Genomic DNA, 26,165 nt, shown 5'->3' on the forward strand with positions numbered 1-26,165 from the left:
CTTTCTGAAGGGATCTCAATTTTGAAAGTATAAGTTTCAAAAATATAAAGATTGTATTGATTTCAAAAGTGTCCTACTGAGTCACTGAGATTCTAGGTTGAGATTCTTTTATAGAGCCTGTCCCTTTGGAAGTGGAGCATCTAACTAATCTGACTAATTAATCATTCTGTCCAGTACAGGCTCTGTATTTGGGAGTTCAGTTTATTGTGAACTGTTGAGAATATTTTCTTTGGAACTGTCATCCATAAGGTAATGGTAGTACAGTGTCTGAATAATTTTCATAATTGCTGTCTCTACAACCCCTTATGAAAACACTTTTAGGAAAGTGCACCTATGAACAACCCTACAGTCCCATGGAATGGAGGAGGCTGCTTGGTCGACCTTCCTTTTTGGGCAGCTCAGTGATATTTTTCATTTCCTAAGAGTAATCAACATGGAGTTGCTACTATCCAACGAGGCTGAACTTTATTTACCCTATTTCTTGTTGGCTTTAGATGATTTTCATAAGAATGATTAGGAAATGTAGGTAGATAATGTAACATATGTGTGCGCACACACACACACACACACACCCTCTGCTAACAAAGTCTCAGTGGATCCTTCTCTTTACAATAGCAGTTTACTTTTCATTATTATAAAAGGAAAGAATATAGAGGAGTGAAGCCAAAAATACATTTTTTAAGTCTGTTGACTTCTTTCTAGGATCCTGTTTAGGCAACTGATGGTGAAGGCTGCTACTGGGATTGCATGGAATCTACGTTTGAGTTTATATATATGCCATCATTAATGTCAGTATGGAAATTGTTGCTCTTTTATCTTAGTCACTGATAAGACACTTTAAAAACTGAGCTTGGAAGCTTTTATGTGCAGAAGCTCATTCTTCTGCTCCAACATTAATTATACATCCAACTTGCAGTCAGCTTTAATAAAAATGGATACTGTGTCCAGCTAGCACTGTAGGATGGGTGTCATGGAACAGTCAACACCAGAGAGCACACTGAAAGACAGCTAGTACAGGCCTCCATCCACCTCTTATTTCACAACTATTCTTAGTTGTGACTCACAGAGGAGAAAGTCTAAGTTAAGTCTAGACTATCACAGTTAAGTCTAGACTATCTAAAGAAGCAGACTTTGAGCATGGATTGAAGAAGATGGTAAGGGAGTCTGTAATACTCTTCTGGATGCTGGAAGTACAGAACCCTATCATAGGCTCTGGTTGTCTTTTCTCGTTCCCCATTTCAAGTCCAGAAAGAATATGTAGTTAGGAAATGGTGGAGTGGGTGGAGTGGCAGAGGCAGAGCTGGGACCATGGGTGTTACTGAGATGCTCTGGAGTCCTGAGAATATGACTGTGAGTATCCTGGCAGGGTGGAACTTCTGCTCCAGGAGTCCTTGTGGCTTGAGAGGGAACCCATGCTTTCTGTGTGCTGCCTAGAGGAGGTGGGAATGAGGGTTGCTGAGCCTCCGGAAGCTCCGTCTTGTGACCTGGCACCAAGGGAGTCTGTCTGCTTGGCCCATTATGTGGAGTCACAAGACCTTCAAGGTCCGGTTTTACCAAAGTATATTTTCTCCTTTCAGAGCTCAGGAATGTTTTCCATTGTCCATGGGGCAACTCTAGATGGATGGCCCTGATTCTGATTTGGGGGACTCTGCTAGCAATAGGCTTATCTCAGTCATTTCTAGCTCTCATGAAAACTGACTACAGAGGCTGCAGATCTACCTATAAAAGTAGTTTTAAAAGTTTTGAAGATAGTGGGAAAACCCTGGAAAGTATTTGGAATAAGGCATGCTTTTAACTATGCCACAGAAAAGAGATTGTTTTGGGTCCTGCCTATCCCTTCATTTAAAAAAAAAAAAAAAAAATCAGTAGATTGCCAGGCACTGCTTATTAGCCAAAGAAATTGTGGTTTTGAGCTGTTCACTATTTCTAAAAACTTCATAAAATTTATTTTGAAGTAATAGGGTGGAGACTCAGAAAGGAAGAACACTATTTTATAGTGCTTTTAGTAAAGATAAAATCTCAGGCTCGGCATACTCCAGCCTCAAAGCAACGCTGGCTGGTGCGAGGCATCTGCCAGCTCCTGCAGCTGGTAGAGGATGTGATTATAGCAGGGACACATCCCGGCTGCTTCTCCTCCTCCCCTTTCATTTAAACTAAAAAACATTTTATAAGTGCCTAGTGTGCTTGCAGACCACCTAACCTCCCATTTGTAACTTGTTTTCATTGTAACTCAATGCCTTCATAGTCTCAATCTTCTGAGAGAATTTAAATTTTCGTTCAGTGGACTTCATTCAGATGGACCAGCAGTTCATCGTGTTGAGTTTTTTCTTTAGAAAACGTCCCCTTTCTGTTTATTTGTTAAAACTTATGATCCTGATGTTGTTGTCTGGAGCCATCTTCCCATCCTGGATTCCAAGGAATGGGAGAGCGGTTATACCAGTAATCCAAAATGATTTCTGTTTGATTGGGATATTATATAGCATTTGCCTGCAGTGTAACTACTCCCTAATGGCATTTTGTAAAGATTAACATTACCATCTCGTGACAGGTGAGGAGTAGCCTAGAAGAACCTAGGGATATAGAAAATCCAATGTGAAAATAAATCAGATGCAAAGGTCCTGGAGATAAACCTGCTACTAACTAGTGTATAACCTCTCTAGACACACATCTCCCCTTTCTGTATAATAGCTAAAAGACTTCAACAGTTCTGACCCCTTTGGATCTCTGCATCATCACTTAATGGATATTTGAAAAGTATACCAGACAATGACATGTTCTCTTTCCCTGCAGAGTGAAGGTTGCCCAGACTGAGTTAGGACAGCAAATCCTGGCCGACTTTGAAGAAGCATTTCCTTCCCAGGGTACCAAGGTATTTGCATTTTCCCACTGGTCTTTAGATATTATCACCATTCTTGACTAATTTACACTCACTACAATTGCTGTTCATTTATCATTCCAAAAACATTTGCTGGCAGCTGTAAGTCTGTTTGTCAAAGGTTCAGTGTAATGAAACCATCCTAGATTTTAAATATCCCAAAGCAATGTTGATTCCTCATCTGTAATCTTCTAGCATCAAAAAGTAAGGATTTGTCTCGGTTTAATTCAATGTGTGTCTAACCCAAGAGGTTGTCTGCCCCTTAAATTCCTTTTTTCTCATGGCTGTATTTAAAAAAAAATTCCTCAAGCTGCAATTTTTTTAGGATTGTTATATAACTTATTGGTTTCAGTTTGGTAAAAAGACAATGGGGAGGAGCATCCACAGGGTTATGTAACTCTCGGAATGACACTGTTCAGAGACTCGCTTTTAACGACCAGAATCCTGTCTTTTGGAGTTAATCCCTTTAGCCCTCACTGGTAGTGTAGTTGTTTGTGTTGTGTCTGCGAAAACCACAATATTTCATTTGTGAGCTATTGGTTACACTTCTCATGTAACAAGCTTTGCCTCACTTGGCTGTCATTGTACTTGGGTAACTGCTTTGAGCTCTAGCCTTCAAATTGTAGCAGATGTAATCTTAATACTTTGCATGTGTCTGGGAGAAAGAACCTTCAGAAGCATTTTTGCTCTATTTTTTGAGCTAATTCAAGAGAAAGAATTGTTCAGTGCAGAAATGAACCAAAGCATACATGGGCAAGCAGCATTCCTCACTGCACTTGGTGGGTGGAGATGGGGGATATATGTTCGTTTACCGAGCCAAGGAACATTTCCTGGATCTGCTCTATAATTCAATAACTGGAAATATCTTAATCATTTTTCTTTGTGCTCCATAAAAGAAACCTAGGAAATAGGTGGGGGTAGCTGCCCCGGCCTTGGAATTACTTTCTATAGGGAACCTGCTCCTGACATTAAATTCTGTGTGATTATGGCTATCTTTTAGTAATCAGATATTTTATTTGTAAAGCATGTTCCTTTGAGAACTTCATATTCCTTAGTCATTTGATATAACTGTCGGGAATGGATGTTGGAAAGCCATTCTATAAGAAGGGATTGTAAGTTATTCACAAATCATAAGCGCTAGGTTCTTCTTAGTCCAGGGACTGAGTTGCTATGCTCTGCTACTCCATCCCAGTTTCAGAAAGTTTGAGAAAGATGTGAATGGAACTCAACTTTATTATTTAGGAGAAATAAACCTTGACTTTGACCTACTTTTATCTTTTCCTCAGATCCTGAACCAGGCAGGTGAAGTTAAAATGGCTTTTCTTAGCCACTTCTTTTTTCTCTCACTGGATGACTAAACTTTTTTTAAGAGTCTTCTTTTTTCCTTTTCTTAAAGGAAATTTTTAAAACTTCTCTTAAAGAACTTGTGTTACTATTACTGTTTTACAAATGAACATCAAGATTTTTTTTTAAAAAAATTATATGAGATTCAGCCTCCCTGCTAGCCTAGGGGTTAAGTCTCAGTACTATTACCACGATGGCCTGAGTTTGATCCCCAGCCAGGGAGTTAACCCACATATGGCGCAGCAGACCTCTCTCCTGTCTCGCCCGCTGTTCCCCTTAGCAGTGTATTTCAGTAAATCCGCCTGTTTTGCTCACCACCTTGTCTCTGGTGAATCTGTCACCCTGCTGCACCTCTGGCCTACACTACAGTTCTTACACATACACACACACACACACACACTCTCACTAACTCAAGTCAAGTCTTTTTTAAATGAAAAAAGTCAAAAGCATAAGCCCACAGGTTTTGGCTTCTATGACTTGTCTAGCAGATCAAACAATTTCCTCCGGAATCAAAAGTTGAGCAGTCAGTATGCACAGCAAATGACACAACAGTGCTCGCTTCGGCAGCACATATACTAAAATTGGAATAATACAGAGAAGATTATCATGGCCCCAATAGCTCAAGGGACTTGTAGTGGTGGTACATGAGTGAATGGGTGGTGGGAATTTCATGGGGACTATGCCTAGATGAGAAAGCATCATACATTGTACAAAAAATGGAAAACAATGTAAAAAATATATAAAATAAAAAATATAATAAAAAAGATGGGAAATTAAAAAAATGTAAATAGCATTCTACCAATGTATAATAATTGCTTAAATTTTCTGCTATCAATAAAATATTCATTCAAATAAAAAAAATGACACAACAGCCACTCAGCATGATGCTAGTCAGCATTTTATTTATTTATTTATTTAACGATAGAGGCATGTTTTATTTATTTATTTGTTTGTTTGTTTGTTTGCTTATACATGCACTGGGTACAGTCAGAAGCGCGGGAGGGTGAGAGAATTCACCAGAGCCAGAGCAGGGAGCAGAGCAGGCAGAAGGACCGAAGTACACTGCTGAGGGGAGCAGCGGGTGGCAGGAGAGGTCTGCGCGCCATGTGGGACCCTTCTCCGGTGGCCGGGGAGCAGCCGGGGATCGAACCGGCGCGGCAGAGGCCGCGGGCAGCTTCGCAACCCAGCGCTCAACCGCTGCACCTATTTTTTAATTTGGATAGTTTTTTTTTTTTTTAAAGATTATTTATTTTATTTATACAAGCACTGGATACAGTCAGAAGTGCGGGAGGGTGAGAGAACTCACCAGAGCGGAGAGCAGAATGGGCAGACTGACGATACACTATTGAGGGGGGCAGCGGGCAGCAGGAGAGATCTGCGTGCCATGTGGGACCCTCGTCAGCAGCCGGGGATCGAACTGGTGCTGTGGAGGCTGGTGGCAGCTTCACAGCCTAGCGCTCAACTGCTGCGCCACCAGGGGAGGCCCGCTAGTCAGCATTTTAATAATTTAGCTATGAGGCCAATTAGATAACACTTATGAAACATTTGGACTTCAATTGAGGTAGATAATTGGTCAGAATTGACCAAGAAAATAGTCATAAAGATTTGGAAGAACCTTACTTTCCATTATATATATTTTTCTTTCATTAATTTTTAAATTTTCTTACATTGCTATTCATTTTTATACAGTATTTGATTTCTCCTCTCAGGTATAGTCTCTTTAACTATCCCACCACCACATCATCATGGTCCCTTGTGCTCTTTCCACCCTGTTTTAATCCTTTTTCCTCCTCCTCTCCTGCTTTAAGTCTCAGATCTATAGTTGCCTATAAGTTTTGTCCTTTTTTTGACCCTTTGTGGTTTCCCTATATTCCTCCTATAACTAATATCATCCAATATTTTTCTTTTTCCTTCTGACTTATTTTACTGAGCATAATCCCTTCCAGGTCCATCCATGTTGATGCAAATGGCATGAGTTTATCTTTTTAGATTGCTGACTAGTATTCCATTTTGTATATATACCATATCTTCTTGACCCAGTCATCGTTTTGGGGGACATTTAAATTGTTTCCATGTCTCAGTAATTGTAGATAGTGCTGCAGTAAACATAGGAGTGCAGGTGTCTTTTTGAATTAATGTTTTTGTGTCCTTTGTATAGATTCCTAGGAATGGAATTCCTAGTTCATGTGGTAGATCCATTTTTAATAATTTGAGGGTCCTCCACCTAACTTTCCATTCATTATATTTTAGATGAGGTTCAATCACTGCTTCAAAGCTACATGGCTATGTAGCCAAGCCAAGAATAGTTTCCAAGTATTCTTTTTATTTTAATCCACTCAATAATTTACCATAAAGTGTTCATTCAGTGATTTACCATAAAGAAAAGTTCTTCAAGATTGAATTGCCTTTGGTCATAACAGTGGTCTTCCCATTATGATGTGTTGGTTGACTATCAATGAAGCAAGTTTGGTATTTTGGAACCCGATTTTAGGTTTTAAATGCCACCTCTTGTTTGGCACAACTGTGGCATCTTAAGAACAGGAATCTGAGGTTGGAATTAGAGGAAGGTGACACATGTGAAAAGACTGGTGTCTTTCTGACTTTAGGGTGTCAAGAAGATTATTTCAGTTTTTTTTTAAAGATTTATTTATTTAAGCATAAAAGAACTGGGGTACAGGCCAGAGGTGTAGGGGGTGAGAGGATTCACCAGAGACAGAGTGGGGAACAGAACAGGAAGATCGACTGAAATACACTGCTGAGGGGAGCAGCAGGCAAGTCAGGTTCTGCTGCGCCATGTGGGTAGCTCCCTGGCCAGGAATCAAACTCATGCTGCAGAGGCTGCAGATGGCTTCCTAGGTTGCAGCTCAACCCCTTGTGCCACCAGGGAGGCCCCCTGATTTCAGTTTTGATATTCAAAAAGCAAAATTTCCTGTGATCATTACTGGCCATGTTTTCCAAAATGTGTCACTGCTGATTCACAGAAAAGCTTTTATATTGGCTATTAAAAACTCGTTTAACAATTCTTTCATTGAGGGACAAGAAGCTAAATTTTCCATCCATAGCAGAATAATGAGTGTCAGAGGAGTGGGAGTAATAATAACTTCAAGAGAGAACAAGAGGTAGCAGCTGTCAGAGGCTATAAGGTTTAAGGTTGTTTCTTGCTTTTGACCTAGTACATGTTGTTTGTTTTACTAGAGGCCGGGAGGACCCAGCAATGTTCTACGAGATGCATGTCTGGTTGCTAATATTTTGGACCCCAAAATCAAACAGGAAATCATCAAAAAGTTTATTAAACAGCATCTGTCAGAGTATCTAGTACTTTTTCAGGAAAACCAAGATGTAAGTATTGACCAAATGGAATCAAAATCAAATTTGAATTGTATTGAAAAATGAATGCTCTCAAGTCCCCTGATTTTTACTTTTTACTAGTACAGCCTTCTTAACAGTGTTGATTGTTGAACCATGAATCATAACTGCTGACTGTACAATTCAGTGGTTCTTAACCATTTTGGAGTCTGACCCTTTGGAGAAAGCAATGAAAGGCACAGATCTTTTCCCAGGAAAATGTGCCTTTTTAAAAAATTTTTTTTATTTATTTATACAAGAACCGGGGCACAAGCCAGATGTGTGGGAGGGTGAGAGGATTCACCAGAGACAGAGTGGGGAACGGAACAGGCAGACCAACTAAAATACACTGCTAAAGGGAGCAGCAGGCGAGACAGGAGAGGTCTGCCGTGCCATGTGTGTTGCTCCGCTGCCAGTGGGGATCAAACCAGCACTGCAGAGGCTGCGGGCAGCTTCACAGTGCTGCGCTCAACTGCCTGCACCACCAGGGAGGCCCAGGAAAATATGCCTTTGCATAAAATTTTGCATACTGTTTCAGGAAATTTACAGATACTAAAAGCCCAGCCATAGACCCTTGGTTTAAGTACCTTTGGATCAAGTAAAAAGTTAAAAATTTAGATTCTTTAAAACTGTGAGAAATAGTTGTGTTTTTCTTGGTTCTGTGTCTTTGTTTCCTTAAACTGTCAATACTGCTTCTAAGCACTGGGGTGAATTGTGTGCCTTGTCTTCCTAAGGTCGCCTGGCTGGACAAAATTGACAGACGCTATGCCTGGATAAAACGCCAGATTGTGGACTATGATGAGAAATACGGTCGTATGTTTCCGCGTGAGTGGTATATGACCGAGAGGATTGCAGTAGAATTTTGCCACATCACAAGGTAGTTCCCAACTCACTTCTGGTTTTGGTGTTGAGATCAGTTGAAATCAGTTGATTAAAATCACTCCTCAGTCTCTAGGGATTTTGTGTTGACTTGTGGATTGGGTGCTACTTCCTGGCTCATATAACTACCCTCATATCCAAACTGTCAACCCACTCTCTGCTCCCAGATTTGCTGGGACTTTCCTCTGGCCTAGCCTTTGCCTTGAATGTCAAATTTCCCTGATTCATCACCCCACATTTTCCCCATTTCTGTATGGCACATATCAGTGTGCAGTGTAGATGTTCATCATTATTTAGCTTTTCTGACTCGCTTAATAGAGAGTTTGGATAGATGGTTTGATAGGAACAGGGATAGTTTCTAATTCAGTAACATAGTAATACTCAGGAAATGTTTGTTGAACAAATTTCTCACCCCAAGGGAGTGTGTACAATCTTTGCATAGTTAATAATATTGGCATCTGAGTGTTCTAATAAGCATTTTAAAGACCTTTCATCCATCCTATCTTCAATATCAATAAGTATAGTCCCTTTGTATGGAAGAGTTAAAGTCCAGAAGGTTAGATTAGTGTATCCATGACAAAGCTAGAGCTAGAACAAGATTGTTTACCTCTATTTACCCGAAACATGCATAGCCTTCCTTATTACTATAGAGTTGTACATTTACTACCATCTGTGAACCTACATTAACACATCATTTATCACCCAGAGTCTATAGTTTACATTAAGGTTCACTCTTGGTGTTATACATTCTTCAATGTGGCTATTCTGAAAAAACACATTTGCTGCCATAGATTTAGATAACCTTTAAGTATTCAGTCAGGGTCAATTGTAGTTGTCACTTTCTAAGTCCTGATTAGCAAAGAAAGAGTGAGATTTCCTTGAGAATTTCCTTGAGAAATTGATAACTGATTCTCTCCAGCCTACAGTTCAAAAACTTGCAAACTAACTCTGAAAAATGAAGCCCACAGCAGACTAAAAGTACACTAAAGCCAACAAAGCTGCTATTGTTGTGTCAGCTAGTGGCAGTGTTGCTGCCAAGCTCTCATTGTTTGAATTTTGGCTAAAATCCTACAGATACATAATTCTCAAATAAAGTCGGAGACTCTTTGTTTGATTTTTGTCATTTATTTGTGTGGAAAGAGGATCATAGCTCAGTACTTACTAAGAACTCTCATGTAAAATCTCCAGAACACCTTCCATTCTGAAATAGAACACATGAATGGGTTGCACATTAGCTTCATAGACCTCCTAAGTACGTAATGTCACTTTTCATAAGGGATTCTGGCCTTTCCTGTTTATCACACAGGTTTCTGTTGTCTAGTTAAAGAGAGGTATTGAGCTGTCTGGAAGTGGGAGGGCTTTGAAATTTAGTAATCAATGATTTGTAAAATTATGTTGATTATATGCATTTTTATAAAACACTAAGTTCTTCATATATTTGTTGTTATTAATAAATTAATGAAAGGTTTAAAGATATAAAAATGGTAACTGTGTAAACAAATTTGTGTCCCATAGTCCTTGATTTTGTTGGACTGGTAGATAATTTCACCTTAATATTAAACTAGTTGTAATGGTCTACAGGATTTGAAATGACCACATATCTTTTTTTTTTTTTTAAGCAATGGTTGTTTTGTTTTTAATTTATTTATTTTTATACAAGAACTGGGGTATAGGCCAGAGGCATGGGAGGGTGAGAGGATTCACCAGAGACAGAGCAGGGAGCAGGACAGGCAGACGACAGAAATACACTGCTGAGGGGAGCAGCAGGCTCAACAGAAGAGGTCTGCCGCACCATGTGGGATTCTCGCCGGCCAGCCAGGATTAGACCCTCACTGCAGAGGCTGCGGACAGCTTCACAGAGTGGTGCTCAACCCGCTGCGCCACCAGGGAGGCCCCCACATATCTTTTTTAAAAATATAAGCTAAAACCATTTACTTTGTCTTTTTTTATATATATTTATTTATTTATACAAGCACTGGGTTCAGTCAGAAGTGCGGGAAGGTGAGAGAATTCACCAGAGCCAGAGTGGGGAACAGAACAGGCAGACTGACGAAATACACTGCTGAGGGGAGCAGTGAGCGTGGCAGGAGAGAGGTCTGTTGCGCCATGTGGGACCCTCGCCGGCAGCCGGGGATTGAACTGGCAGCTTCGCAGCCCAGCGCTCAACTGCTGCACCAGGAGGGAAGGCCCCATTTACTTTGTCTCATCTTAAATGTTCAGATTTTTTGACAACATTCTTATGTCTTTATTTTGAAGGACAGAACTTGCTAAGATTATGCGTACCAGAGCTAAGGAAATTGAAGTGAAATTGCTGCTTTTTGCTATTCAGAGAACAACTAATTTTGAGGGATTTCTTGCAAAACGCTTCTCTGGATGCACCCTGACAGATGGCACCCTGGTAAGACCTTCCTAAAGGAGGCTGGAACATGAAATCAATGGGGTAGGTGTGTAGGCTTCATTCACTTCAGTCTCTCACAGTATGGTGGTTCCCTCCATTGACTCATGTACTTAAGCCCCCTTTACAGGGATTACACTGAATTCATGTGAGTAGTGATGATACATGGCTTTACTGTTTTTCTGTTGTTCAGCGTAGCATGTCTTTAGATTGTTCTGTCATTTTATCTAAGTATTGGTCTTATTTTTTTTTAAATATTTATTTTATTTATGCACACCAGAACTGTGGTGTAGGTCAGGGGTGCAGTGGGTAAGAGGATTCACCCGAGACAGAGTGGGGAGCAGAGCAGGCAGATCTACTAAAATACACCGCTGAGGGGAGCAGCGAGCAAGACAGGAGAAGTCTGCTGTGCCATGTGGGTCACCTCCCTGGCCAGGGATCGAACTCCTGCCACAATGGCTGGTGATAGCTTGATAGTGCTGAGACTTCAACCCCTGTGCCACCAGGGAGGCCCCCAGTATTAGTCCCACTTTACAAACTAGTGATTTTGGGAGTCATAGAGACCTCATTTACTCAGTCACAAATTCCTTATTACTTTATCAACTATTGAGTTTTGTTACAATTAGCTGTGTTTAGAGTTTGTTTCCTTGTCTCTGACCAGGTCAGTATATCTTTATAAACATCAAATTCAGGTCTGTAGAGCTGCATGTCTGAAAGATATTCAATACTAAAGATTGAAACACAAAAGTATACAGTTCTGAGGACTGTGCACCTCTGTGGGAAAGGTAGAATATGGTGGTGTTGAGTAAAATCGTTCAATCTCTATGTAATCAAATACCAGGTCTAAACTGTCTATCTGCAAACCTCTTTTTAAAAACCCGGGCTCTCTGCTAACACAAAACTATGCTATCTTCAGATTTCTTTTTCTTTTTTTTTTTTAAAGATTTATTTATTTATACAAGAACTGGAGTGCAGGTCAGAGGCGCGGGAGGGTGAGAGAATTCACCAGAGACAGAGCGGGGAGCAGATGGACCAAAGACACTGCTGAGGGGAGCAGCGGGTGAGGCAGGAGAGCTCTGCCGCGCCATGTGGGTTTCTCCCTGGCCGGCCGGGAATCAACCCTGCACAGCAGAGGCTATGGACAGCTTCACCATGCAGTGCTCAACCCACTACGCCACCAGGGAGGCCCCTATCTTCAGATTTCTGATCCATATGAATACCAAATTTTTATGTTTTATTGTAATTTCTTTTATATCATTATATACAGAGAGAGTTTGAGCTTCTTGAATGCAAGAATCATGGCTAACTTGTCAGTTCCCTAGTCATGCACAGAATAGTCAGGCAGGAATGAGGAAGAAAAGGAAGGAAGAAAGTAGAAAGCAAAGTTGAGAGATGCATATCTTTTGAATTTCCTTTGAAAATGGATTTTTTCAAAAACTGGTCATAGCAACAGAGAAGCAATAGGATATAATAGCAAAATCCTTGAATCAGCAGTCAAGAGAGACTTGGGGTCTAGTCCTGACTCTGCTGTAAATCAGTGAATTGCCTTTTCTGTTAAATGAAAAGAATAAATTATCCTTTAATAACAGAATTCTAGAGGAAATAAACAAGACATAAAAGCCAGATGTTATTAAAAAAAAAAAGTATGAAAGATTTAACAACATAAAAAGAGCAAAATTTTATTTAGAAAAAGTGATCATAAACATAATTAAGGAATAAACAATAAACTAGGAAAAAAATAGTTTAAGCTATATATAAGACAAACAACTTGTATTCCAAAAGTATAAAGAGTTCCTAAAAATCAATAAGAACAAGTAGCCCATCAAAAAAATAATTACTGGGCCTAACAAGAAAATCGCTAAGAAAATTAAGTAGGCTAATAAGCATGACAAAAGAGGGACCAGGATACTATTTTTCATGGCCAAAAAAAAAAACAACAAGCTACAGTAATAGCAATAGAGGATTTTAGTGCTATTGTGCAAACTGGTAAGTCTTTTTGGAGAGCAAGTTATTTTTCAAAAATTTTTTTTTTAATAGGTTTTTTTTTTTTTTTTATAGAGGCATGTTTTATTTATTTATTTGTTTGTTTGTTCGTTTTTTTGTTTATACAAGCACTGGGTACAGTCAGAAGCGCGGGAGGGTGAGAGAATTCACCAGAGCCAGAGCGGGGAGCAGAGCAGGCAGAAGGACCGAAGTATACTGCTGAGGGGAGCAGCGGGCAGCAGGAGAGGTCTGCGCACCATGTGGGACCCTCCTTCGGTGGCCGGGGAGCAGCTGGGGATCGAACCGGCACCGCAGAGGCCGCGGGCACCTTCACAACCCAGCGCTCAACCGCTGCACCACTGGGGAGGCCCCTATTTTTCAAAAATTTAAATGTGCATTCCCTGTCAGGAAACAATTTCACATCTAGATATGAAGTTTACAGAAAATTTATGCATGTAGCAGAAGATATACAAAAAAAGAGGAACTGCTGCCTTAGTAAAAACAAAAAAGAAAGATTTATATAATATCTCTCATTGAAGAATGGTTCAATAAAATACAGTTCATCCATACTGTGGAATGTTGTACAGCAGTTTAAAAGTGGTAGAATGAGGGATAGATATGCTATTATAGAAGAAAAAAGACCTCTCAAATACATTATTAAATGCAGAGTGTAACGTCAGCTTGATACACATGGTAGTATTCCATTTGTCTTTAAAGCAAAAAATCATGTTTATGTATATAAATGTGTAAGAAAAAGGTCTGGAAATGATAACAATGGATGTCTCTGGGGAAGGAAGTGGGAGTCAGGAGGTAGAAAAGGAAAGAAAAAATTTTTTCACTTTATTCTATCTTGTTTGTATTTTTCTTAAAAGCATTTACGTACTTTATTAACATGCTTTTAGCATTTATGTACTTTAATGAAGTTATTTTTTATTATTTAATTTTTTATTTTTTTTAAAGATTTATTTATTTATGCATACAAGAACTGGGGTACAGGCCAGAGGTTTGGTGGGGGTGAGAGGATTCACCAGAGACAGAGTGGGGAACAGAACAGGAAGATAGACTGAAATACACTAATGAGGGGAGCAACGGGCGAATCAGGAGAGATCTGCTGTGCCATGTGGGTCGCTCCCTGTCAGGGGATCGAACTCGTGCTGCAGAGGCTGCGAACAGCTTCATAGGTTGCAAAACCTTTTCTTCTAACAAGTCTAATGTGGAGTCTGCACATAGTGTCAGCTAACAGTTTTTGGACAACTTCTGTGTCCCATGCTGTGTTAGGTGTGGTTTCCTGCAGTTAATCACTTGTCTTCATTGCCTGTAGCAGGTAGGTGCTCTGCTCATTTGAAACTTACAGAGATCACATAGCTAATATGTAAACACATAAAAACTGAGCTACTCTGAAGCAGGGGACTAAGAACAGAGATTGGGCCTGGGGTCCTGTTTGCTTTTTCACTCTCCTCAACACTTTCCATACTTAACAATTAAATGTATATTTTTATATATTTTTGAGTTTTAGATTATATATATGTGTATATATTTGCTAAACCCAAAAATATATAAATATTATTATATAACTCATGTTCAAATTTGATTTTTTTTTTTTTTTTTTTTTTGTGAGACCCTCGCCGGCGGCCGGGGAACGAACCAGCACTGCAGAGGCTGCGGGCAGCCTCTCAGCCCAGCGCTCAACCGCTGCGCCACCAGGGGAGGCCCTCAAATTTGATTTCTTTCTAGTAGCAAGGAAAAAATAGGACATGAAATGGATGAAAATGCCTTAAAAGGCAAGTCACAAAAGACAATAGGGGACAGAAATACCCACTGAAGGAAGTGGGCATCTCTTCTGTGAATATTTAGTTGACTTGGGTATTTAGTTAACTTCAGCACCAGCTGTTTTCTTCATGCTGACTCTCCATTCAGCCCTACACAAGTCATTCTTCTGGCCTGGCTTCAGGGAAAAACTCATACAACTTTGGGTTCAGCCCTTCAGAGAACTGTTTGGAGACAGAAAGGTTTAGCATTGAGCAGAGACCCCACCCTGGGAGGGACCCCTGAACTCCAGTGGCTTCCAGAGCACCTGGTCCTATAAGCCAGTTATCCAACTAATTAGGCCCTACTGCAGAGTGCTGGAGTAACATTAGTGACACACCCCTATTTTTGAGCTATCCTTCCCCTCCTTTAGTTGGACCCTGTTTCCTGGTGATTTTGGTTTTACATTTAGGGAATAGGATTACTGGGGAACAAATGATCTGTTATATCTGATGGCAGCCTAGCCTGTAAACTTGGGGCTGTTCCAGGATATATCAGAGCTCTCTCACTTATGCTTGGAAATGCCCCAAAGGTCGAAAGAGCTAGAGTAACATGGGCAGGGAAGATAGACAAGTGAGGCCCCTGCAACTGTTCAGTTGTTGTTTTCTTATCAGTTTTGCAGAGCTTTCAAATGACAAATTATTAATATAGAGGCCATGAAAACTAGCAGGAGCTGTACATTAGTTTGCTAAAACTATGTTTTCTTCATAGAGAACAGGTATGGGAATGTCAGAATGGAAGGTGGTTAGCTGTAAGCCAGTCTGTCTGAGGGAGGAAAGGACTGGAGGTGCTTGTTATCCAAGCAGCATGGCCTCTTGCCACTTTCACTCACTCAGCCAGGGCCACACTCCTGGAGAAACTTTCCTTCTCCTGGCATGTTGGTCCTGGACAGCTAGGAACACTCAAATCATTCATCATTGGTCTCCATTTTTTAAATTTTCTGCCATAATCAATTTAGAAATATCCCCTGCAGCTGTTCAGGTCTTCCTTTCCTATCAATTTTGCAGTTTTCAAATTACAAATCCTTTGCCAGAAAATCCTGCAGAACCACAAGTTCTTTATTTACCCCTTCAGTTAGTCATCTGTCTTCTCAGATTTCCCCAAATTATTCAACTTCTTTAGGTCAGCATCTTCCCATGGACTATTCTTAGTCCCAGTTATCATTACCCAGCAACCATTCTTCATTCCAAGTCCTGACAATGACCACTCCATAGTCTTCAAGGATTTCCCCTTAAAGATTAGTTTCTAGAAAGGCAAAGAACCCCTATGGCCTCTTTGACAAGGCAGACCAGGTCTTGAATTATTGGTTCACTTCAGTCCTATTGTGAGGAGATGTGAAGGTCCTTCTCAATGTAGGGGACTTTCACTCTGAGCCTGGTCCTACCATCACCTTGCTGTGGGCCCATACATACATCTCCTAAAATAGCCTAAAAGCCCTCATGGCAGATGCCTTGGTGGATGAGTCATGGCCACTGACCATGCTTCTAACAGACAGTGCTGGGAAGAGCTGGCCTGGGCTGGCCGAGGGGCTCCACTGGTCTGTCTCTCAGTCTAACCTTTGGGCACCTGAGACTTGCTTCTCCTTGACTCCTAAGCTTCCCATGCTGTCTTACTCCCAGGATATGTTTTTTGGAAAACCATTGTGGTTACCATTTTATTTCAAAGTATCAGAATAAACACAAAATGAACCAGAGATCTTGATACCCTTGGACACTTCATAGAAAGTTAGTGAATCCTCTAGGAAAGTTGTAGAGCAGGTAAGAAGTCAGCCAAGTGGTTGTTGACCCTCCTTTGTTGCCTACTTCAGTCACCACCACCACCCCCACTTCCTGTGTCATTAAGAACCTTTTAAGCAGCAACTGACTGGCAGAGAAACAATGAGGATGAGCTTGAAAGGTGATGAGCTCGCCTGTAAAGACCTGTACGGCTCAGTTCCTCCTAACTGATCAGTGTGATACATCATCTTTTGCTCTTTTTTGACAGATGTGTGACTTTGACATCTGATAGAAATTTAGAAATGAAAGAACCTTAAGTGCCTGACTTGCTTTGTTTTTACTATACTAGCCCTAACAAGTTTCTAACGTCCTGTGCTGTAACTGTTACTGGAGGTAGTGAGCTTGCCTGTGTTTTTTGCTAATTGCCTAAACTTCTGACCCTTTGGAAGGATTCAAAGTAGTCTGTAAATTAAAATGCCTTGAAATTAAAAACAAATGTCTGGATGTGATTTAACTATACCCACATGCATTATTAGTGACTTGATGATTAGATTCAAGGTGAACAAATTACATTCAGCCTTCTGCTGAAAGCAGAGTAGGTGCAATAAAATTTTTATAACTGGTTCACTGATTTTGGAGATTTTTTTTTAAATAAAATTTTAAAATGTCCCACTTCATGCAGCTGGACTGTCCTCTTGGCTATTGCATAAGTTGCCTTTCAGAACAGAATCATCCTTGGGCTTAGAGGAGTCTTTCTCATATACATTTATATTTGTCCAGTTTGTTCAATTATGTTATAAATATAGAAGATATAGGTGTGATTTTCAGCCATGCAATTTGAGCAAAAGAGTGTTTGCACAAAGCTCACTACTTATGAAAGCCCACACAGAGTGATTCGCCCTGCACCAGCAATTTAACACCTGCTTAGGGAGAATATGTGAGAGAAGGGGGTGCATTTTAGGCAGTTCTGCCACCATAAAAGGACTTCTGTCCTGAAAAGGAAGTAGCTTTCCCTTATCCACTGAGCCCCCTTCATTATTTCTAAATATTTTATATGTGCTTTACTTGATGTGAAAGGAATTATATTCTTTCATTTGAATAGCATCCTAAGAGGAGATTAACTTCTGTTTGTTTCTGAGAAGAACCTGTATGAGCAAGACAGGAAATTTGGAAATGATTGGCAAGAATGAAAAGCAGAAAAAAAGCCATTCATTTCCTCCTCAGTCAGAAATGAGGATTTTGGTGTTTTATGTATCTTATCCAGCTGAAATTGTACTTTTTCAATATGTTTTCCTCTGATTTTATTTTTTAAATTGAAATATAATTCATGTAATAAAATTTCACATAAAACTTATAAACAGCTCACTTTTTAGTGTAGTCATGAAGTTGTTCTAATTGTTCAATTTGAAAATATGTCAATTACTTCAAAAAGAAACCCTCTCCACCTTAGCAGTCAATCTCAATGTCCATCCCCTCATCCCTACACAGCTACTAACCTACTTTCAGACTCTATGGAGTTGCCTATCCTGGACATTTCCTTTTTTCATTTTTTTTTTTTAAGATTCATGTATTTATGCACACAAGAGCAGGGGCACAGGCCAGAGGCGCAGGCGGGTGAGAGGATTCACCAGAGACAGAGTGGGGAACAGAACAGGCAGACTGACTGAAATTCACTGCTCAGGGGAGCAACGGGCGAGACAGGAGAGGTCTGCTGCGCCATATGGGCAGCTCCTTGGCTGGCCGGGAATCGAACTCACGCTGCAGAGGCTGCGGATAGCCTCATAGGTTGCTTCTTAACCCTTGCGCTACCAGGGAGGCCCTGGCCTGGACATTTCTTACAAATGGAGGCAAACCATGCCTGGTTCCCTTCATTAGCATAGTGTTTTCAAAGTTCATCCATTGTGTAGCATCCATCATTACTTTAGTCTTTTTTATGGCTAAATAATATTTTATTACATAGATATACGTTCTGTTTATCCATAGCTGGAACTGGAGTTGTTTCCACTGTTAGGCTATTACAGTACTATGAACATTCATATACAAGTTTTCATGTGTACATATGTTTTCAGTTCCTTTGGAAAATATACCTAGGAATTAAACTGCTGGATCAATTTAATATAGTAAATACACGCAGCTCTATTCTTAACTTTTTGAGGAACTGCCAAATTGTTTTGCAAACCAGCTACATCATTTTGCATTCCTACCATCAGTGTAGGACAGTTTTTTTGTTTTTTTTTTTTTTGTTTGTTTGTTTTTATAAAGGGGTGAGAGCTTTACAATTTCTTTTTTTTTTAAATAAGATTTATTTATTTATACAAGCACTGGGGTACAGTCAGAAGCGCAGGAGGGTGAGAGAATTCACAGAGCCAGGGTGGGAAACAGAATAGTCAGACTGACGAAATGCACTGCTGAGGGGAGCAGCGGGTGGCAGGAGAAGTCTGCGCGCCATGTGGGACCCTCGCCCAGTGGCCGGGGATCAAACCGGTGCTGCCGAGGCTGCGGGCAGCTTCACAACCCAGCGCTCAACCACTGTGCCATTGGGGAGGCCCAGTGTAGGATAATTTTGATTTGCATTTTCCTAATGATATTGAGCATCTTGCTCATGTGCTTACTTGACTATTTTTGCATTTCTTTAAGGAAGTATCTATTCAGGTATTCTTTTTTTTCCTTTTTCTTTTTTTAATCATCAACAATTTTTATTTAAAATACAATCTTAAATTACCAAACTATACTAGATATTATGGGGTGAGGCATCTATGGGGCATTCAGTGTGAGTGGAGGAGACAGCTCACAGGATGGGGTGTCAGTAGCTGGAGGGCACCCCACTCCCAGGCTCCACCACAGCTGGACCCAGGAAAGCCCCTGACAGCACAGGACCTCTAGGGAGAAGCCCCAGGCTCATGTGGGAAAAGATGGTATTTGACCTCCCGTCTGGCCAGCTCCTGCCTGAGGTGTCCATTGCTCATTTTGAGCTTCTGGAGCTCCGTCTTCTTGGCCATGGCAGCTTCCTGGCTCTCCTGAGCCCTCTGCTCCCAGCGGTGGAACTCTCTCAGGTGGCAGGCAGTGACTCTCTGCAGGCCTGTGGACTGGATGTGCACTATGTTCTTGTATAGGCCCCGGGCCTGAAGAGTGGAGTCCAGGCCCTGGAAAGTGCTGAGCAGCAGCTTTAAGATGGTCAGGTGCTGCTGCTCCTCCTCTGCTCTTCTGCTCTCCAGTGCCAGGACTCGTTTTTTATTCTTTTGTTATGTGAGTTTTGGTGTCACATCCAAAGTCATAAATATGTATCTATGTTTCTAAGAGTTTTATATAGTTTTAGCTCTTCCATTTACATCTTTGTTCCATTTTGAGTTAATTTTTACATATGAGATATAAATATAATTTTGTATTCCACTTTTCTTCGGATGTCATATATAACTATTTTTTCAATCACTATGTAATGTTTCAGTATATAGGTGTTCTTTAATTTTCCTAACTATTCTTTTCTTATTGGAATGTTGGGTGCTTATCATTTCTTTTTTTTTTTTGCTCTTATACGGCCACAATGAACATTTTTGTAAACAAATTTTTGTTCATATTTGAGATTATTTTCTTATGATTCAAGTGGAATTATAGGGTCAAAGTCATGAGTATTTTCAAGTTTAACGATGGCTTTTTTTCAACTGCTTTCTGTATTCTTGTCTGTTCTGAACAATATCTGATCTATTATGAACAATACCTACTTAACATCACTAAACCCTGAGTCTTGATATTAGTGATGAGCTTATTAAGATTCAGAAGTAGTCACTCTTTGTTTTAGGGCACTTCATTTGTGAATTTTCCAAAGCCTGATATAAAGGGTCAAAGATTTAAAAAAAAAAAAAAGAAGCAAGGCAATCTAAAAACATTTAAATACAAGAGTAATGTATGCTTCCACTCTTATTTTCCCAGGAATTAAAAACATGTTCATTCAACCCTTGTATGCAAATGTTCATAGCAGCACTATTCACAATAGCCAAAAGCTAGGAACATCTCAAATGTCCACTAGTGGACAAATGGGTACACAAAATGTGGTCTGTCCATACAGTAGAATATGATTCAACCCTAAAAAGGACTGAAGTACTAACACATCACAAGATGGATGAACCTTAAACACTGTGTTAAGTGAAAAAAGCCAGACACAAGAGGCACATAGTGGATGATTTCATTTATATGAAGGGTCCAGAACAGACAAACCCATAAAAATAGAAAGTAGATCAGTAGTTGTCAAGGATTTGGGTTGGAGGAGGATTGGGAAATGTAGCTAATGGACATGAGGCTCTATTTTGGGTAAAAAATGTGTAATTAGATAGTGGTGATGGTTGCACAACTTTGTGAATGTACTAAAAACCACTGAACTGTAAATCATCTTAATGTGGTAAAGCTTATGTTTTAAATATTAAGAGTCTGAGAAAATACTGTCTAAGTTTAGTCGTAAATCATCTTCATTCTTCAGATAAATATCTTGTCTATCAAGGCAGGGAGGACTGGGAAGGAGGGAGGGGGCAAGAGAGAGAGAAATGCATGTGTGTTAAAACTCAAACACAATAAAATATTTCGAAAAACGATCTCTTCTTTACTCTAAATCCCTCATCCCAGAGATATCCATTGTTTAATAGCTTGGGATCTGTTTTTGAGATTCTCTTACAAGTACACACACACACATTCATGTACACAGAGATTTTCTTGTTTTGTTTACAGAAAGTAGAAAATGTTGCCCATGTTTCTGAAGAGGGATTTTATTGTGTGCCTCTTATCTGTCAGCATTTATCCTCAAATGTTTTTCAGTCTCCTTCTTTGTGCAGGAAACAATGAAAAATTAACTGAGACAGGTGCTTGTGGTCTAATAGGGCAAAGAAACCTCTACATTATTGTCACAGTATAAGATACAAATGTGGTGGTATGAAGAGCAGGGTCCCTGTGATATTAAGCCTGATGTGCCTAGCCCTGTGTTTACAGTGCTTTCAGCTGAAGCTTCCAGACTTCTCTGTAAAAGATAAATCAGGAATTGGGCTATAGTAAAGTGTTTGTGGAATGTTAAATGCAGAAGTTGTGGAACTTTCATCTCATCACTGAACATCAGCTCATTTCCTCCGGGAAAAGGAAAAGATCAGTTTTGTAGTTCAGAGCTCCTTCTTTGATCATCTGACGTGTCCAGCTAGACCATCAAAATGAAATTTGTGTAGGCAAGACCCAAATATAGATACATTACTGAGTAAAACCAGGCTCTCTCTTCTTACCAGTAAATTACACGGCTTGACCACCCGTGTCCCTTGCTGTTTTGAAGGTGTTGGTAATCCCATGTGGTTTAATTTGTATAAATTAGCTTGCTATATTAAGAATTTTTCCTTCCTTATAGACTTCAAATAAGCTATCACTGTAGCAGAAAGAATGAATTCTTTTAACATTGGAAAATTATTCATTTCTCAGAAAATTTTTTGTTTCATCTAGTAGCTCCACAACTCATGGGATATGTCATTCAAGTTATTTAAAATCTAAACCCAAACGTGTAATTCTCTATGGTCTACAACATCTGCAGAGCAGGAATGAGAAGTGTGGTCTGGTTGGCCCCAGTAACAGGGCTCTTGCACAGAAGGCTGACTTGTGAGTGTGTGCGCTCTGTTCTTTCATCACAGCAAATTAACCTGGGTAGTAGTGTAGACTTCTCAATAGCAGGCACCTGTATCTGCCCCTCAGGGTTTTGTAATTTAACATTTACCCATGAGGCAGTATGTGTGGTACTTTGAGGGCTTCACTGGACACCAGGAAAGAGAGAAGAAGCTCAGTGCCCTTTGCTTTGTATTTTGATGGGTCTTTTACTTTCATTTCCTAGAGAGAGCCCAAAGAGACAAAATAGTAGTAGGTACAGGATCTCACTTACATTTAAAAGGAATTCTTTTTTATAAGATTTGTTAACCCTATGTTCCATCTTCTTTCCCATCTGAGAGTTGCTTCATTGAGAGAGGCCCAGCTGCTGCTATGCTTAGTTGCCAGCCCCTATTAAATATTGGCATAAGTGGAAACGCCCACTTAGGAGCTATCCCTCTGTGCCAGAGGTTGTGTCAAGTTGCCATATATATAGGCACCTTATCTTCTCTACGTTGTTTTAGTTAATACTCATGACAGCTCCTCAGTACCCCTTCACATAGCAAATACAAGAACTGAGCTTGGAGAATTGAGCAGCATACTCAAATAGTAGAACTTGGACTCAAACCCAAGTTTATCAGATCCAGAGCCTGTGCGCTCACCTCTCTACAGTGTGCCCATCTCAGTTAATGAAAACTCCAGTCATGCAGTTGCTTAGGCAACCAAGTGAATGATGCTTGACTTCCTTCTTCCCTTCACCCTCACATCCACTCTAAGCAAGTCCTCTTGACTCTAACTCCTAAATATGTCCCAAGTATGGCCACTTTTCTGTCTCTTCACAGCTCCAACTTATTCTAGTCCCCCATCAACCCTTGCCTGGAATTCTGCCGAACCTCTTAAACTGGTCTTTTTGCTTCTCCTCATGCTGGTGGAATAACATATTAAAAATCTAAATGAGATCATCTCACTTCCCTGTTTAAGACTGCCAGTGACAGCCCAGTTGCATAAGAAGATAATTTAACCTTTACCATGGCCCCACAGGCTATATAATGGGGTTCCCACTGCCTCTCTTACCTCATGTGCACCCTCCTCCCTCTGTCTTTCAGACTTACCAGATTCATTGCAGCCTTTGTACCAGTTTTCCCTGCTGACCCAGATGTTCCCAAGACTAGCTCTTTGTCATTCAGGTCTCTGCTCAGATATCACCTCCTCAAAGAGGCTTTCTCTGATGACCCCACCCTTACCCTCAGCCCATCCCAGCTTCTAAATTTTCTTTTTATGGCAGTACCTCCCATCATTCGTCTTACGTGGTGTTGTTTCCCTGCTGTGTAGAACAACACCTGTACAAAGTCAGTGCTTCATCAGTGTCCACTTTTTGTCATAATTCCCAGCAACACATTACGTTTTTAGAATGAGGCCCACTGTGAGTTGTTTTCAACAGTCTTGGTAGATCTGGCAAAGAATGAGTAACATTGGGCTCAAAAGTTAATCCTGTTTGGATCATTGATTAATTTTGAACATTTAGGGAGAGGGAATTTTTTTTTTTTTTTATGTGGTGGTGTTTCCCTGGTGTCTAGAAGAACTCTTGTACATTCAGTCATTGAATGAATGTCAGACATATACTAATCCCTTTGCCTAGAAACCTCTGACCATCCCCACCTGACTCTCCCACTCCCTGCATGTATTTAGCTCAAAAGTATACTTCAGTTCTGGCTCAAACATCCTTTCACTCAGGAAGTTTTCTGCAACCTTCTGTTGCAGCCTTCCATATCACCTTCTCCTTTTCCATCATACCCCCCCCCCATCATGTGTTTGTGTGATTATTTGATTAAAGTCCGTCTTACTCCCTGCTTTACTCCTAGTGCCCAGATGTCCCCTGAGAGGATGGAGGATGAATCACTTTGCTTGCATCAGCTCGGTCTGTGCTTGGAATGTAGGTGCCCCAAATGAATGAGCAAGGGACTCCTAAGTGCTCATGACTCCCCCAGTCAACTCATCAGTATGGTGATAGCGACAGACTGGGGATAGGAAAGAACCTTCCATCTTGCTCAAACTGAAAAAATAGTATACATTATACTACCTCAAATATTGCTCTTTCTTTTCAGTTCTGCCTTTTGTGTTGTGCTTCTTACTACTTATATCCATGCAATGAACACCCCACCAGTGAGCATGGGCCTAGGAAACCTCTAAGTCTGCTTCACCAGTGTCCATTTTTTGTCATAATTGCCAGGAACGCATTACTTTTTTAGAACAAGCCCTATTGTATGTAACTGTGAGGAGGTGTTATCAGTCCTGGTAGACCTGGCAATGAATGAGGAACATTGGCCTCAGAAATTACTCCTGTTTCTATCACTGACTGATTTTAAACAGAACTTTTAATTTCAATTAACTGACTTGCTTTCTACATCTAGAGAGGACCAAAGGCCTCAGTTTGTGCCTAAAACTGGCATCAGGAGTCCAGTTCTGTTACCTATTTTAACTTGTTGCCATTGGAGTTTAGGCTTCACGGATTCCCTTTCTCATCATAGCCCTCTCCCTAAAATACCAGCAACCCTTACAAAGACAACTGAAGCTTAGAAATATTGTTTCCAAAGAAATATAGCCTTCTGAAAATAGTTTAATTCTAAAAATAAACTGGAGTAACTTTAGATTTATAGGGAATTTCTTTTCCATATCAGGCGAGGAAGCCAAAGTTAAGAGTGTAGTTAGAAATGTTTGCTTGTTAGACCATATTGTTTCTCAGCAGAATACCACAAAAACCATTGTCCTGTTCATGATTACCTTGAGTTAATGCATTCATCACAGGCTTTCTTCATGCACTGAGTGTCTTTCTGGCAACATAATAGCATCCAAGTGTCCAAGTGTTTTGGCCAAGAATTAGTCGCATGAGTGTAAGCAGAATTGTCTTAAAGGCTAAACCAGACACAGGTGTGGTTTTGATTTTGTGCGCTTAGGTTTTATTTTTTATTTTTCTGGGTTTTTGTTTTGGTATTGGCAATCTCTTTAGCTGGTAGCCACACGCTTGACAAAGTCATTCACACTGTAATCCCTCTGTTATCTCTCTGGCTTAGGAATTAGTTCATATTGCTCCACTGATTCGTGCTAAAAGATCACAAGTACATTTAGAAACTCCATCTGACTTTTTGCCTCCAGAGAGCCATTCCTTGCCCCTTTCCCTCAGCCCCAGCACCAACCAATCCCTTTCATCCTGCTTGTCCACTTAGTTTCCTTTCTGTTAGAATTCCCTGCTCCCCAGTATAAACAACATCTCGAGGTCAAATTATAAAAAATTCCAAAGAGCTGCCTTGATTTTGTTGTACTGGAATTATCATCACCGATGTCTCTTATATGCATCATGTGCTTCCTCTAGGGTTTTTTGTTTGTTTGTTTGTTTTTGTTTTGTTTTGTTTTTAAAGATTTATTTATTTATTTTATACAAGTACCAGGGTACAGGCCAGATGTGCGGGAGGGTGAGAGGATTCACCAGAGACAGAGTGGGGAACAGAACTGGTAGACTGATGAAGTACACTGCTGAAGGGAGCAGCAGGCGACTCAGGAGAGGTCTGCGCGCCATGTGGGACCCTCGCCGGTGGCCGGGGATCGAACTGGCACTGCAGAGGCTGCAGACAGCTTCATCAGCCCAGCGCTCAACCGCTGCGCCACCAGGGGAGGCCCCTTCCTCTAGGGTTTCACACACCTGATCACATTTGATCCTTCAAGTAGTCCTGCAACATAGTCTCATTCAGCAGATGAGGTGTCTGTGCTGTGGCTTGGAGAAGCCGAATGGTTTTGGTCAGCACGTATCTCCTGCCTCCAACTTTTCCACTAACCCACGGTCCAATTCAGTGATACATTTTGAAAGAAGTGGCCATGTTCAGGTGTTGGGAAGTAACTTTTCTCAAGGAGATTTTGCTGTGGTTATTATAACAGGACTTATTTGGGAAGGGACTTCTCTCTCTAATCGTAGAATATGTAAGATTAGCTTAGTAATTTGTTCTTAAATTCAAACACATCTGGCATTTTGATTCATTCATATTTATGGAGAGCCTATTCCATGCTAGGCACCAGAGAAGTTGACAAACAAGACAGACAGACAATCTATATCTACTGTCATGGAATCTCGTGGGGAGAAGACAAATAGTTGGGGATTTTAATAAACACAGGGGAAGGGGACCTACCAGGTGGATGGGAGCACATGGCAGGGATATCTAACCCAATGTGC

At 40.5% G+C, this 26,165-nt stretch overlaps 1 protein-coding gene and 1 pseudogene across 4 annotated transcripts in view; both read left to right on the forward strand.

The window, feature by feature from the left end:
* VPS53 (VPS53 subunit of GARP complex) overlaps positions 1 to 26,165 on the forward strand; it is a 169,662-nt gene that overhangs the window by 87,122 nt on the left and 56,375 nt on the right. For all 4 annotated transcript variants that reach the window (XM_037492353.1, XM_054689029.1, XM_037492354.2 and 1 more), the window contains 4 exons: positions 2,791 to 2,869; positions 7,415 to 7,558; positions 8,299 to 8,441; positions 10,700 to 10,841. In XM_037492353.1, the coding sequence (XP_037348250.1) occupies positions 2,791 to 2,869; positions 7,415 to 7,558; positions 8,299 to 8,441; positions 10,700 to 10,841 (508 nt within the window). The remainder of the gene's footprint in view (positions 1 to 2,790; positions 2,870 to 7,414; positions 7,559 to 8,298; positions 8,442 to 10,699; positions 10,842 to 26,165) is intronic.
* Positions 4,771 to 4,833, forward strand: LOC119233119 (U6 spliceosomal RNA; annotated as a pseudogene).

This window comes from Talpa occidentalis, unplaced genomic scaffold (assembly GCF_014898055.3).
Source record: "Talpa occidentalis isolate TD23 unplaced genomic scaffold, MPIMG_talOcc4v2.1 talOcc4.7, whole genome shotgun sequence".
NCBI lineage: Eukaryota > Metazoa > Chordata > Mammalia > Eulipotyphla > Talpidae > Talpa > Talpa occidentalis.